The sequence below is a fragment of the Oncorhynchus keta genome, chromosome 13 (assembly GCF_023373465.1).
Source record: "Oncorhynchus keta strain PuntledgeMale-10-30-2019 chromosome 13, Oket_V2, whole genome shotgun sequence".
NCBI classification, from domain to species: domain Eukaryota; kingdom Metazoa; phylum Chordata; class Actinopteri; order Salmoniformes; family Salmonidae; genus Oncorhynchus; species Oncorhynchus keta.
The window spans coordinates 40,038,401-40,054,815 of NC_068433.1; the positions used below are offsets into that span (position 1 = coordinate 40,038,401).

General features: G+C 43.5%; 1 protein-coding gene across 8 annotated transcripts in view; it reads right to left on the bottom strand.

The window, feature by feature from the left end:
- Positions 1 to 4,258: 4,258 nt before the first annotated feature.
- LOC118392329 (dedicator of cytokinesis protein 4-like) overlaps positions 4,259 to 16,415 on the bottom strand; it is a 151,568-nt gene continuing 139,411 nt past the window's right edge. For 6 of the 8 annotated variants that reach the window (XM_052460148.1, XM_052460143.1, XM_052460142.1 and 3 more), the window contains one exon: positions 10,097 to 12,607. In XM_052460148.1, coding sequence (XP_052316108.1) covers positions 12,140 to 12,607 — 468 coding nt within the window. In that variant the 3' untranslated portion in view covers positions 10,097 to 12,139. Of the gene's footprint in view, positions 4,429 to 10,096; positions 12,608 to 16,415 lie in introns of those variants that run through there. The other 2 variants (XM_052460147.1, XM_052460146.1) reach the window with 1 other exon arrangement.

A 16,415-nucleotide genomic window follows, 5' to 3' on the forward strand; every position in this document is an offset into this window, starting at 1 on the left:
CCCTGACCTATACCTGCTGTGTTAGATACTGAGCCCAGGATTCAGTGTCGTCTGCCCGAGGGTCCCTGGGCCCATTCTACTTTAAGAACACTATGAGAGAGCGATGCCCCAGGCTGGTGTGTGGGTTCTAACTGTACATACTGTAGTTTCATACTGCATTACAGTATTTATCTCTCATTCATCCTTCCCTCTCTGTCTTTTCCTCCCTTCTTCCTCCTGCATTGGTTACATGTGGATAACTAGACCGGAGGCATCATAGGTACGTGAACAGATGAGCTTCTGAGAGTGAGACTGGTCCCAAAGGCTCTCTCTTGAGGATGGATTCCTCTACACGCCTGCACATGCCTGCACACACACACACACACACACACCTCCATTGGCTCTGACTCAACCCCACCCGTGGGGATCATGCTATGCATTGTGGGATGAGAAGCAGTTTTCCACTGGGCCCAGACATCTTCTTTTATTGGCCTGCCATCATCACTATCAATTGTACTGCCGATCGTCCTCGCATGCCTCTGTTTATTGTGGCGTGACCACTCCACTTCAGTGCATTACTGTAACTTCCTCTCTGATGGGAAATAGAAACGGTCCTGCATACAAAAGAATACATCATTTCCTGGAATGTAGGCCTGGTTGGCCGACACACCATAATCATATAGGACAGGGTTTCCCAAACTTGGTCCTAGGGCCCCCTCTGGGTACACGTTTTGTTTTTTGCCCTAGTACTACACAGCTGATTAAAATAACCAACTCATCACCAAGCTTTGATTATTTGTGTCGGCTGTGTAGTGTTAGGGCAAAAACCAAAATGTGCACCCAGGGAGGGCCCCAGGACCAAGTTTGGGAAACCCTGATATTGGACATACAATCATACAATGGCCTGAAGGTGTATAAAACAACCCACACTGTAGCAGCTCTAAACTACCATTACAGTTAGAATGATGCTGTTACTGTACATACTTTCTTTTTGTGGCAAAACATTGATTGTTAATGCTGTTAGAGTAATTATGATAACCAAATGAGATGTGTGCTACTTTCAAATATGCTACTTTCAATTATTATTATTGTTTTTTTTCCCTCCCCAATTTCGTGGTATCCAATTGGGAGTTTACAGTCCTGTCCCATCGCTGCAACTCCCGTACAAACTCTAGAGAGGCGAAGGTTGAGAGCCGTGCGTCCTCCGAAACACAACACAAACCAGCCACACCACACTGCTTCTCGACACAACGCCGGCTTAACCCGGAAGCCAGCCGCACCTATGTGTTGGAGGAAACACCGTACACCTGGCGACTGTGACAGCGTGCCCGGCCCGCCACAGGAGTCGCTACTGCGCTATGGGACAGGAACATGCCTGCCGGCCAAACCCTCCCCTAACCCTGACGTTGCTGGGCCAATTGTGCACCACTCCATGGGTCTCCCTGTCACGGCCGGCTGGGACAGAGCCTGGACTCAAACCAGGATCTCTACTGGCACAGCTAGCACAGCTAGCACAGACCACCGCACCACTCAGGAGGCCCCATGCTACTTTCTGACATTCTATGGTTCCCCTGAGGGTTTCGGTGTGTGTGCATGTGTGTGTGTGTGCATGTGCATGCATTCCTGCTCATGTACAGTATAGGGAGGAAATCAAAAGGTTTAATCAATGGCCCACTAATCCCTTTAGCATTTGACAAAGTTAATTTCATTGGAAACCCCTGTGCCCTGGATCCCGAAGCATCCAATCGTTTAACAGGCCACATGACCTCACTCAATAGAACTGAAAGGTGAGGCCCACTATATTATGTAACTTAATTAGCTCTATGTTCCAGCCATGCTGAGAAACCAGGCTTTCTTAAATCAATGTGTCACTGTGCCCTATACTCCACAGGGTCACGCAAAGTCCATCCCTGTCCATTTCAACTTCAACTTTTTTCATCTAGATCTACTCTTAACAGTGTGCTTGTGGGTTTTGGTTTGTACCTGTAGCAGGCTAGCTGCTTATTGTCGCAACTTTTGGACTGGAGCAAGATAGCAAGATTCATTTCAGTAAAGCGGAGTAGGGGGAAGGAGTTTTGATTCCAGAACATCCTCTGGTGCCGTCTTCCCTCCCTGACATTTAAGAAGCTGTTCTCTAAGCCAGCCAGACCCTGATAAAACCAGAGAGGGAGGGAGGGAGGGAGAAATGCAAAAGAGAGAGGCAAGAGAGAGAGATAGGCAGAAAAAGCGAGAGAGGGGTTTGCGTACACCTTTCTCTGACATCGCATGCTGAAGCTATGGCATCCATGATAATAGGTAGAATGACGACAGGTCCTGAGCTGATCAAGCTAGACTCACATCACTTTATATCAGTCTATAGATCACATTAAAAACTTGGCCATTGTGGCTATGCCATGGAAATATAATCTATTCATTATATGTCTATGCGCTCTGCCATGGAAATATAATCTATTCATTATATGTCTATGCGCTATGCCATGTACCAATCACCTCACACACATGAAGCCAAAAATGAATTTCCACCAAAGGCAGGAAAGTAAACAGACTTGACTCCAGCAATTAACCAGGATTGTTCTTTATTTACCTCCTTGACTCCTCATCACACGATTAGGAGGCCAGAGCGAGGGAAGGAGGAGGAGATGAAGAGAGGGAGGGAGAGGGAGAGAATAGAGAAGGAGGAGGGAGGAAGAGAGAGGGATGCCCAAAAAAATGATCTGAGCTGAAAATGAATTTTCTATCAAAACACGCTAGCTGCCTCCACTAAATATTTCAGGGCTCACAGTTGGTGGGAATCGGTGTGAAAGGCAGCTAGCAGCTGGTGCTTAGCAGGACCCTCCCTGCTGGTCTGGCCAGGCCGCCTAACACACACACACACACACACACACACACACACACACACACACACACACCCAACTGGGTACACACTGGTTGAATTAACATCATTTACACACGAAACTGAAACAAAAAAATACCATGATTTGCCGAATTTTCACCAAATGTAATCCAGTGAAGGGTTCTTTGGAAGAAGGATTGTTGACATATATTTGACGGGTGTATAGTATAATTGATAAATAATTACTTGAAGTTGGAATACTTTTGACATTCTGGCCTTACCCAGGCCTTCTAGAAGACTCCATGTTTCATCTGTAGGTTCCACAAAGCAAAAATTGGTGTCATATGAAGCTTTATCGTTTGCTCTGTATTATTAATAGTATTTTGATTTCATTAACACATTTCTTGCAGAAATGTATGAATATCGAAAAATATGAATATTAATGATAATGATTGGCAAACGTTTGTATATATTGTTGAACATAGTATACTCTACTGGCATATCAATGTCCCAGAGTGGGATCTCTGCTGCTTTTAGAGTTATGATCCAATTCGAATTCCTTACCAACGGAGTGAATGTGAAAATGGATTCAAAATGGTCACCCTCTGCTGGATATTTGCAGGATGTCGCAGTTACAAAGTAAAACAAGGGCCGTGATTGGTTACATTGCCTACTATGCCAATTTCTCTATATAAAATGGACAAAAGTTTAAAACTAGCAGAGATCCCACTCTCAAACTTTGATTTGACTGTACAGTATACTATGTTCAACAATGTCAAATTCTACAAATACATTTTTTTTTTTACATTTTCAATAAGCACGTTTACATTTTTTTATATTCATAGATTAATGTAAGACAATTGTTATTGAAATCAAAAAACAACTCATATTACAGAGCAAACGGTAAAGCTTCTCATAACACCACGTTTTGCTTTGTCGCAACTACAGATGAAACACGTTGAGGTCTTAAATAATCTCTCAATTATGCTTTAAGATAGAAATGAATCAGGTTTCTGTCACGCCCTGACCATAGAGAGCCCTCGGGGTTTCTCTATGGTGTAATAGGTCAGAGCGTGACAAGGGGGGTTTCTAGGTATTATATTTCTATGTTGGTGTGTGTGTGTGTATGGTTCCCAATTGGAGGCAGCTGATAATCGTTACCTCTAATTGGGGATCATACTTAGTGTGTCCTTTTTCCCACCTGCTATGGGGGATATTGTTTTGTGTGAGTGCCTATGTGCGCAACGTATTTCACGACCATTATATCTTTGTTGTTTTGGAAGTTTCACTGTCATTAAAATGTGGAACTCTACTCACGCCTTGGTCCAATTATTCATATGACAGTTTCAGGTAAGACAAAACGCTGGTTGACTTGAACAGACAAGATGAACTGCACAGACAGAAAACACAAGTATACATACCCAAGGGATTTATTTTGATTTATTTTAACTTTATTTAACTAGGCAAGTCAGTTAAGAACAAATTCTTATTTTCAATGACGGCCTAGGAACAGTGGGTTAACTGCCTGTTCAGGGGCAGAACGACAGATTTGTACCTTGTCAGCTCGGGGATTTGAACTTGCAACCTTCCGGATAAGAGGGGAAGATGGGCGACACCTGGAGGGGGGTGGAGACAAGCACAAGGACAGGTTAAACAGATCAGGGAGTGACAAATGTCAAATTTATGTCAACAATCCTTCCTCCAAAGGACCATTCTATGGACCACATTTAGTGAAAATCCCCCAAATTGTGATTTTTTTTGTTGTTGTTCTAGTTTCATGAGGAATCACCCAAAGTTTGTTCAAAAGATCTAGACTTAAGGAATTTATGTGGATAAGGCCAATGGGTTATGCCAAGGCTGCCTGGCTGCCATCGTGGCTAATGTGCACTGCATGATATTCTAATCAGCTCATAAACCACCAAATATGGAGCTGTAATCGACTGAGACAACTCTGAAATCACATGAAGTATTTTGTCTAAAGCATTGCCATATACTATCCAAGCAGAAAGACCTTGGGTTTAATCTCCAATACATTATACATTCACTCCACTATAACACACATCGGAAATCCACACCACACTCAGAGTGAAATCAACTCCATTAAAACAGTAGACAAATACAACCCCATCAGCATGTTACCCTGTGTTGGACAAAGCTGAGGCTTAGGAGTTATTGGGGGGGATACCTTATTGATTAGCTAGTCTGGGTGGTGGCCTGGAGCACTTGATCGAGCCTGATGAGAGCTTCATTAACACAGAATTACTGAAGATGCTGGTAACTTTGGTAAATTACCGGTTGGGTGGGTGGCTATCAGTAGTATCCCTATAATACATTGTACTAGAGTCCTACAATGTTACTGTGGTGTTTTCAAAGCGTATTACTGCCTTATATGCAGTGCTTATTGTCTGATTCATTTAGACCCATCAAAACAGGATGACAAGTTAATAGAGGAGAACTGTAGGGAGAAGAATGAGAAACAGTAGTCATGATTCCAGCCACATACAATTTTATGACATGACCAGAAGAATCCATAGGAGTGCTTTGTGAATGCCCCCCTAAGCCTTATGGGGGGACAAAATAATCACTCATGGGAAAGCTCACAGAAGCCCTCAGCGCAGTCAAGTCATTGTCACACTAAAATCAAACCATGTGTACCCAAGCAGTATATCACTCCCACCAGAGCCTTTCAAATATTCTGGTCCACAGCAGCCGTCCCTCCCTACTCAAACAACACTGCCACTACTGGTACGTGTTCAATCACAATGCAATATCAGAAGTGAGATGGGGTTGGGGAAACAGAGGGCGGCTTTTTTTCCTTCTTCTGCCTGCCGTTTTGATGGCACCGTTTGGTTGAGTTGATTACTGCCTTTTGAAATACTGTTTTTCAAGCTTTCACTCACTTTACTAAACCATTTAGTCCCTACTATAACTCAAACTCGAGTCTAAACCATGAACTTGTACTCAATGGTTGAGTCGCTTCACTCAATATCTTTTATAGTACGGCTCTTGAAGTCACACCACCTTACAGTGTCTTACAGCTCCTCCTGATTGGTTAAGTTAATGAGTGCGTGACGCTACAGCAGTGACTCTGTACGCTACACTTTATTAGTGTTGAGGTGACGTATGCGTACCCCTGTAATCCCCAACCGGCTTCATCGGGCTCATGTTTATTCATCTGCGCATCGCTGTGGCAAGGTCACCCAGGCTGAACTAAGGTGATCATCGGAGAAAGGAGGAGGAAGGGAGAGCGAGAGGGAGGAAGAGAGAGAGAGAGAGAGTGAGCGAGATAGATGTGTTTTGGTTTTCAACCGTGTTGAGCTCCAGATAAAGGGGTCCCTCTGGAGCTTCTCAGCAGCACAGGAGGGTGGAGGAGGTGTCAACATGGCCAGAGACGAGGGTCCGCTGTGGGTATTGGAGCAGGGTAAACAGGGCCTCTAGTCTGGTGACCTTGGACGATGAGTAAGCGAAGAGGATGGGGAGTGAGATAATGAAAGTCCAGGTTCAAGTGCCCGGTAGAGTGTGCTACACCTCTCACCATGCCGTCGTGATGAATATGGTGCATCCAGAGGTGTTATTTTCCCTCTCTTTGAGTTCAGTGAAATTACCTCTGTACGATCATCTACCCCCCCAAGCCACTTCTCTGTCTGTGTCGGTCCTCTGATAACAAACAGAAGTGTTCTGAATAATACAACGAGAACGATGGCATAATACTCTTTGCTGTGAACTGACGACGTAAACACAGCTGGCTATTGAACTTGCACAAACACTCAAATAGTCAACCATACAGGAAGGAATCTCAATGGCATGCTAAGAGACTAGCCCCAACCAGGACAGACAGAGGTAGTTAACAATGCCCTTCAACACGTGTCCTTTTACCAAGACAACCATTCCTTTGTGCTCTTTTTACTGGTAATTTACCAATCAATGTCTCTTTAATGTAGTCCTTGTGCTGTTGTAGGCACTGCACAGGACTCCCATTGGATTCCCATGATTGCTGATTTTTTTATGAGGTAGTCTAAGACCTTCACGTGTCCTCTAAAGAGGGGTATTGGTATTGTGTACTCATTACCGAACAAGTACTGCCTTTATAAATGCATTGGCCATTTCAGCGAGGCCACTCTATGCACAAACATGACTTTATCCGGGCGAGTAAGTCTCCAATTGACAATCCCCTCTCTCTCGCTCTCTCACACACACACACACACACACACACACACACACACACACACACACACACACACACACACACACACACACACACACACACATCCTTAACAGCCTAACCCTTTGAAGCTACCAGGTAAATCCCTACACAGTAGAGACAATACTCTTCCACTGAGAACAGCGCACACTAAAAATGTAACTTCACTCATTCTGGCATAAAAAAAAGAAGACACTGAGCAGTTGAAGCTGTCAGGTAAATCCCCATAAGCCAGGAGCAAAACAAAGTTGATATAGGAAATAAGACGGATAAAAAAAGAAGATCAATTATTCAGGTTCCTTTGAAAATTCCCTCCACTCTGAAAAGCCGGATCTCAGTGCACCGTCGGGTTGCTCCAGCTTTCCTATTCCAGGGAGATTTAGCACAGAGAGAGAAAACACCAAGGGCTTCTCTCGGGTTGTGTGTTATTCAAAATGTGCCCGAGGCAAGGTTAAATTAAAACCTGCCTTCCCTCGCTAATTCTTTTTTTTTAGCACCTATGGAACACTTTTCAATGTCGGATGTTTAGCATCCAAATAACGAGGCTAAACTGTTCTGCTGAGTTAGACTAGAGTTTGAATGACATATTGTTCAAATGTATGGTGTTATATGTTATAGTGATTGTTTGGAAGCCACACTCGTTGACAACATTTCTATATCATCTGCGGTCATGCCTTCGAGCTATTAGCCCTGTTACAATTAAGCTATTTTCACTTTAACACAGGATGTCTAGTTTTTGCATCCGCAAAAAGTTGTTGTACATAATGATTAATGCCTTTCCCCGAACCTGCAGAGACCGTCTTTCAGTCCAGGAATGAAACGAAAGCTTCCTTCTTGCTAGTGAAAGCGAGGATGATTGACAAGCCCATTGAGGGTAGGACTGACAACCCATTCTCCTGGGTTCCAGAACGGAGGCACGTTAATCGCTCCTCCGGTACCCCGATACGTGTTCTCTCTTCCGAGAAGTCTTCAGGATTAGAGGAAATTCATTTCTGACACGATTAACACTGTCAAATTACCAGCCTCAGCCTCAGACACAATTACTGTATTACTGCGTCTATCTGATCCGGTGAAGGGTACTCCTCTTGGCGGTGATGTGATGTTATGAAGAGTACCATCATCCAGGCTCACCGACTCACCCAGCAGACTAAAGAGGAGACGTTCATTAGATGTGTTCGGTTTAAAGGAACATTTCCCCCGTGTGCGCACATTGTCTTATCTGATCACGCACCAGTTCCTCTCAAACTATTACCACATCACCTTGAGGTCCCTCAGTACTCGATTATCGTTGCATTGTGTGGGAATGACTTTGAAGACACGAAGCTGATCCTGAATCATGTCACGTTAGAGTACACATAAGATCACTATAAACATGGCTGTGATCGCTCAACCTGTACACATACAGTGAGGGGGAAAAAGTATTAGATCCCCTGCTGATTTTGTACGTTTGCCCACTGACAAAGAAATGAGCAGTCTACAATTTTAATGGTAGGTTTATTTGAACAGTGAGAGACAGAATAACAACAAATCCAGAAAAACGCATGTCAAAAATGTTATAAATTGATTTGCATTTTAATGAGGGAAATAAGTATTTGACCCCTCTCAATCAGACAGATTTCTGGCTCCCAGGTGTCTTTTATACAGATAACGAGCTGAGATTAGGAGCACACTCTTAAAGGGAGTGCTCCTAATCTCAGTTTGTTACCTGTATAAAAGACACCTGTCCACAGAAGCAATCAATCAATCAGATTCCAAACTCCACCATGGCCAAGACCAAAGAGCTCTCCAAGGATGTCAGGGACAAGATTGTAGACCTACACAAGGCTGGAATGGGCTACAAGACCATCGCCAAGCAGCTTGGTGAGAAGGTGACAACAGTTGGTGCGATTATTCGCAAATGGAAGAAACACAAAAGAACTGTCAATCTCCCTCAGCCTGGGGCTCCATGCAAGATCTCACCTCGTGGAGTTGCAATGATCATGAGAACGGTGAGGAATCAGCCCAGAACTACATGGGAGGATCTTGTCAATGATCTCCAGGCAGCTGGGACCATAGTCACCAAGAAAACAATTGGTAACACACTACGCCATGAAGGACTGAAATCCTGCAGTGCACGCAAGGTCCCCCTGCTCAAGAAAGCACATATACATGCCCGTCTGAAGTTTGCCAATGAACACCTGAATGATTCAGAGGACAACTGGGTGAAAGTGTTGTGGTCAGATGAGACCAAAATGGAGCTCTTTGTCATCAACTCAACTCGCCGTGTTTGGAGGAGGAGGAATGCTGCCTATGACCCCAAGAACACCATCCCCGCCGTCAAACATGGAAGTGGAAACATTATGCGAAGGAGGTGTTTTTCTGCTAAGGGGACAGGACAACTTCACCGCATCAAAGGGACGATGGACGGGGCCATGTACCGTCAAATCTTGGTTGAGAACCTCCTTCCCTCAGCCAGGGCATTGAAAATGGGTCGTGGATGGATATTCCAGCATGACAATGACCCAAAACACACGGCCAAGGCAACAAAGTAGTGGCTCAAGAAGAAGCACATTAAAGGTCCTGGAGTGGCCTAGCCAGTCTCCAGACCTTAATCCCATAGAAAATCTGTGGAGGGAGCTGAAAGTTCGAGTTGCCAAACGTCAGCCTCGAAACCTTAATGACTCGGAGAAGATCTGCAAAGAGGAGTGGGACAAAATCCCTCCTGAGATGTGGGCAAACCTGGTGGCCAACTACAAGAAACGTCTGACCTCTGTGATTGCCAACAAGGGTTTTGCCACCAAGTACTAAGTCATGTTTTGCAGAGGGGGTCAAATACTTATTTCCCTCATTAAAACGCAAATCAATTTATAACATTTTTGACATGCGTTTTTCTGGACTTTTTTGTTGTTCCGTCTCTCACTGTTCAAATAAACCATTGAAATGATAGACTGATCATTTCTTTGTCAGTGGGCAAACATACAAAATCAGCAGGGGATCAAATACTTTTTCTCCCTCACTGTAACAACGCAACTATTATCAAAGTAATTATCACTGAGTTGTTTTTAACAGGTTAGAGCTGGGAATGATTTAGAGGTATGCTTGAGCACAATGTCATTACATAGGGCAGTTTATTGAGCATGTAAATGTGTTACCGTAGGTGTAGATATGCATTACAATAGACTTCTACACTCACTAAAACAGCATTCTTTTGACACTTATAACAATAATTTGCTGTTCCAACATTCAAAGCTGTAAATGTGTATTAGCTACACTTTGTTAAAAACACAATATTTACAATAATAGTAATACACAAAAGGTAGTATATTTGGCATACTTACAACAATCTCATCATTATATAATTTACAATTTCTCAAGTACTGATTAATGTGAATATTTGATCCAAACAATTCACAACTAATTAAAAAGGAAATGAAACATACAAGGGTCAAACATACAAACCATACCCAAGTTAATTCTGAAAACCGTTGTACTGAATTAAGTGATCAATATTTACGCACGTTTTTAAAAACGTTTTATTACAAAAAAAAACTGTGTCGTCTTCCTTCATAAAACACGGACCAGAAACCACCTGATGTGACGACTCCCTAGATTACCGTAGAACAGGAGAAGAGGACTCGATACCAGTACACTCTGTCCACCGCGAATGTCAAATGGAGACAACACCTCGAACTCACTCGTCTGTACTGTACAAGCGTGACCATACAATGATTAGTTGAAAAATGGTGTTCTAAAAAGATTCTCAAATAGAAGAGCAGCCCTCGTGTGTGTGTGTGTGTGTGTGTGTGTACGAGTTGCCGGCAGTTACTGGGTGGCAGATAGCGGGCATCTTTTCCACCATACATACTGCACTTCCAATGCCCATTGTGGTCGCCAGGATAACAACTCAAGAGGTAGAGTGAGTCCTTGGTGATGCAACCACTGTTAACGCAGATTCAAACTCATTTGTGCTAATCTCATATCCCCATTCCTTACTTGTAACAGTTGTCATTCATATACCCCCCACAATGACTTTTCATCTTAATAACTGGATTTGTCTCAAAGTCTGTTGTTTTCATTGTGGGCTAGTACAAACTCAGCTGGTCTAGTCAATGGAGTGTTTCCAGTTTCTAGGTTCAGGATTCTAGTTTGTCGTTACAGCATACATAGAGTACATCTTCCTTTGGCACAATACTTGGTAAACCCCAAAGGATCCACCACCACATACATACCGCACTCCATGCCGGAGGGTTAGGGTGTGTCCACATCTCTGGCCCCTCTTACAGCAATGGCCTCCAATTAATAAGAGCTACACACAAGAGCTACAAGAGCTACAGCCTTCAATTTAGTGGCACGTGTCAGATGCAAGAACAATGGATTCTTGGAAACATGTGCATTGGTCTAAGAAAGTGGATTTCAAAGATGGAAGGAGCTCTTTATGGCTTAGAGTAGAGCTTGAAGAAAGGTCAAGAGATTTGAGCGATTCAATATCACAAAATGGGTGGATTTCTGAGTAACTTGTTACGACTACAATTCTCCAAGAATAAAAACGAGGCATCAATTTTAGCTACACCGCACTTTCAAATGGTCATGACAATGAAAGAAATGATCAAATAGGTAAATCTTTCATTCCTGTTCCGGTACCATTTTTGATGTATGTGAACACACCCTCAGCTACTACCATAAACTGAAATGCATATGCATGAGACCTCTAGCACCTTTTTAGCTATATAGAAAATACAGTGTACTTGAAAAAACGTGCAAGACTCATGGATAAAAGACTCTGTTTCCAATACTTAAGGCAAAACACTTCTTATATATAACCAATATATACATATATTGGGACTATTACATCTATCAAAAAAATCGACACCTAAATTCGTTGTCTTCATTTTTCTTCTGATAAACGCAGCAATTTACTGTGTGGAACCTACTACTGTACTGGAGCTAAAAGTGCGGAATGACAAAGTCAGTCATTGCAAAGCCCTTTCGAAAAAAAGATCTTCACAATGAGACCGACTCACGAGTCTTGAGTCTGTCTTGGGCAGAGCCTGGGATTACCAAACTGAAGAGAAGACAGTGTTAAAAAGTGCAAAACGCGCCAGTGGTGTCACCCATCAACCTACTAGGGTTGTAGGTCCTCACCCAGCCTATAGCTGGGAGACCTTCCTGGGGAGAGGTCTGGGTCTGGGGACATGGGGCACCCCGTCGGCCCTGCGAGGGTCCGAAGTTGGGACCAGCTTCATGCTGCTAGTGCGTAGCTGGTGGGGCTTGGGGGGCAGGGCCGGGGGGTCCACACTGGGAGGGATGGAGAGACTGTGGGGGAGGGGAACCGGCCTACGAGGGTTGGAGCGCTCGTACACGCTGTAGGGCGGCGGCGTCTTGTTCTCGCGGCGGATGAGCTCGTCCGAGCCCGAGGAGACCGAGTTGGGCATGGTGTGCCCCTGGTGGGCGGGGTGGTCTCCAGTGGTTGCCTCGGTGCCCGACGCCTCGGACACACTGCAGCGACTCATGGAGGAGATGCCGCTGCTGTAGCTACCGGAGAGGACGGGCGAGTTGGACACCAGTCCAGCCGACTGGCACTCAGTGGGTGAGGGCGTGAAAGGCGGCAATGAACTCTATGGAGAGACAGAAACAGAGAGACAATCAGAAACACAACAGAAAAAGAGAACCAAACGGAGAACCAATCAGAAACGGAGAACCAACCACAGCCAATCGCTCAAACAGAAAAAGTGCCAATCTCCTTAAGGCTGCACATGTGTGCTTCACAGCCTAATGAGGTATAGCATAAAGGAACAATAAAGCCTATGAAGCATAAGAATGAAGACACCAGACAGACTGACAGTGCCACAGTGCTTGTTCCACCTCATCATACGTCAGTGTGCATTGGGACGGAGAAATACAATATCCGGCAGTTTCAGCGTGAGGAATCCAATACGTTGTCAAAATGTTTTCTGAGAAATTACATGGAAATACTGTTATATCTTGTTACTCTTAATTGGATTTAGCGGAGTGGACAATTGATATGTTATTTTTGCTACAGTTTGTCGTGCTGCGACGCAGCAAATTCATGTTTCAGTCTGACAATTCGATATATTCATGTCACTTCTCTCAACAAGACTGAAGCTAAATGCTCGTTGATATGTTAATATTCCCCACAAATCTCAAAGGCCTGGAGCGCTGAGCTGCCCCTCACAGCACAATGAAAGAAGACCCCTCAGCAGACCTCCAACAGGCCCCATTATCACACACACACACACACACACACACACACACACACACACACACACACACACACACACACACACACACACACACACACACACACACACACAAGGCGTTGTATTTGTGTTGCTGTTTGTGCCTCACTTATAAAAAACTGCCAGTGCAAAGACAAACTGTATTTTATTTTCTAACAAAAAATATGAATTTCTCAATGTAGATTTATAAAATCCTGTTAAAATGTCACTCCTAAACTGCCTTGCCACATGCAGGCTGGTGCTAGATAATAAATTGCTCATTAGCAGAGTTATCTGACAGGCGAAAGCCAATGTGGATGAGAACATGAGACGACATAGAGGGGGAAGATAATTCAATTGTGGTTCAATACTGCCTGACAACCAACAGAGAAACCATACAGCACACAGACATTCAAAGTACTGCCTGACAACCAACAGAGAAACCATACAGCACACAGACATTCAAAGTACTGTCAGAATACTCAACAGCATTAGTAGGAGAACAGATAGAGATGCACAAGCACACACCCTCGACACACACAGGCATTCAGTCAGGCACACACCCTCGACACACACAGGCATTCAGTCAGGCACACACCCTCGACACACACACAGGCATTCAGTCAGGCACACACCCTCGACACACACAGGCATTCAGTCAGGCACACACCCTCGACACACACAGGCATTCAGTCAGGCACACAGGTATTCAGTCAGGCACACACCCTCGACACACACAGGCATTCAGTCAGGCACACACCCTCGACACACACAGGCATTCAGTCAGGCACACACCCTCGACACACACAGGCATTCAGTCAGGCACACACCCTCGACACACACAGGCATTCAGTCAGGCACACAGGTATTCAGTCAGGCACACACCCTCGACACACACAGGCATTCAGTCAGGCACACACCCTCGACACACACAGGCATTCAGTCAGGCACACAGGTATTCAGTCAGGCACACACCCTCGACACACACAGGCATTCAGTCAGGCACACACCCTCGACACACACAGGTATTCAGTCAGGCACACAGCCTCGACACACACAGGTATTCAGTCAGGCCCACACCCACACGCATGTTTGATTCGCGCCTGTCTCAGTGGACTAATCCATTGAGGAGGCCACGGGAATGTCAGTCCACTCATCAAGACATGATACTGAAATTGTGTATGGTTATAGTATGTGAAAAAATAATGGTGCAACACTAATATACACTTCCGTTCAAAATTTTGTGGTCACTTAGAAATGTCCTTGTTTTTTAAAAGAAAAGCACCTTTTTTGTCCATTAAAATAACATCAAATTGATCAGAAAAACAGTGTAGACATGGTTAATGTTGAAAATGATTATTGTAGGAATTTCTACATAGGCGTACAGAGGCCCATTATCAGAGACTATCACTCCTGTGTTCCAATGGCACGTTGTTAGCTAATACAGGTTTATCATTTTAAAAGGCTAATTGATCATTAGAAAACCCTTTTGAAATGTTTATTTTATTTTACCTTTATTTAACCAGGTAGGCAAGTTGAGAACAAGTTCTCATTTACAATTGCGACCTGGCCAAGATAAAGCAAAGCAGTTCGACAGATACAACGACACAGAGTTACACATGGAGTAAAACAAACATACAGTCAATAATACAGTATAAACAAGTCTATATACAATGTGAGCAAATTAGGTGAGAAGGGAGGTAAAGGCAAAAAAGGCCATGGTGGCAAAGTAAATACAATATAGCAAGTAAAACACTGGAATGGTAGTTTTGCAATGGAAGAATGTTCAAAGTAGAAATAAAAATAATGGGGTGCAAAGGAGCAAAATAAATAAATAAATTAAATACAGTTGGGAAAGAGGTAGTTGTTTGGGCTAAATTATAGGTGGGCTATGTACGGGTGCAGTAATATGTAAGATGCTCTGACAGTTGGTGCTTAAAGCTAGTGAGGGAGATAAGTGTTTCCAGTTTCAGAGATTTTTGTAGTTCGTTCCAGTCATTGGCAGCAGAGAATGATGTTTGCACAGCTGAAAACTGTTGTTCTGATTAAAGAAGCAATACAACTTGAGTATCTGGAGCATCAGCATTTGTTGGTTCAATTACAGGCTCAAAATGGCCAGAAACAAAGACTTTCTTCTGAAACTCGTCATTCTATTCTTGTTCTGTGAAATGAAGGTATTTTCTATGCAAGAAATTGCCAAGAAACTGAAGATCTCGTACAACGCTGTGTACAACTTCCTTCACAGAACAGCGTAAACAGGCTCTAACAAGAATAGAAAGAGGGTTGGGAGGCCCCTGTGCACAACTTAGCAAGAGGACAAGTACATTAGAGTGTCTAGTTTGAGAAACAGATGCCCTTACAAGTCCTCAAATGGCAGCTTCATTAAATAGTACCCACAAAACACCAGTCTCAACATCAACAGTGAAGAGGTGACTCCGGGATGCTGGCCTTCTAGGCAGAGTGTCAAACTTGGATTAGCTAACACAACATGCCATTGGAACACAGGAGTGATTGGTTGCTGATAAATGGGCCCCTGTACGCCTATGTAGATATTCCATTAAAAAAAAATCAGCCGTTTCCAGCTACAATAGTCATTTACAACATTAACCATGTCTGCACTGTATTTCAATTTGATGTAAAAAAAAAAATGCTTTTCATTCAAAAACAAGGACATTTCTAATTGCCGCCTTTCCCTATGTTGCTATGTGCATAATAGAAAATTAACCAGCGTATTGGGATTGAGAACAAAGCGGCAGAGGCAGCAGCAGCAGCAGAGACGAGGAAACAGCCCTTGCCTTAGCCTAACTGTCTAAGATGTGAGGAGAGAAGGAAATCACAACTTAATTAGGTCTATAATCAACAGCCTAAATGCTACATGTGCCTGGCTTTATAAATTATCCATATATATCTACAGAAATAAGACAGATATTGCTTCTCTTGCCTGTTTGAGTGTTTGTTTAATAGCCTGCTGATTCCGTGAGAACCAAGCCTCATTCAAAGGCAAAATGTTGGAGAAAGCAATTTCATAGATTCACTATTCTTTGCTATGCTGTAATAAAGGCTTTACATTAGTTTGTTTTTATTCGAACAGACTAGTATTACTTATAAAATATGTAGTGTTGTTTACACTTACAAACAGGCAGAACATTTATACTGTAATCTAACAGCACCGGTTTGTCACAGGTAA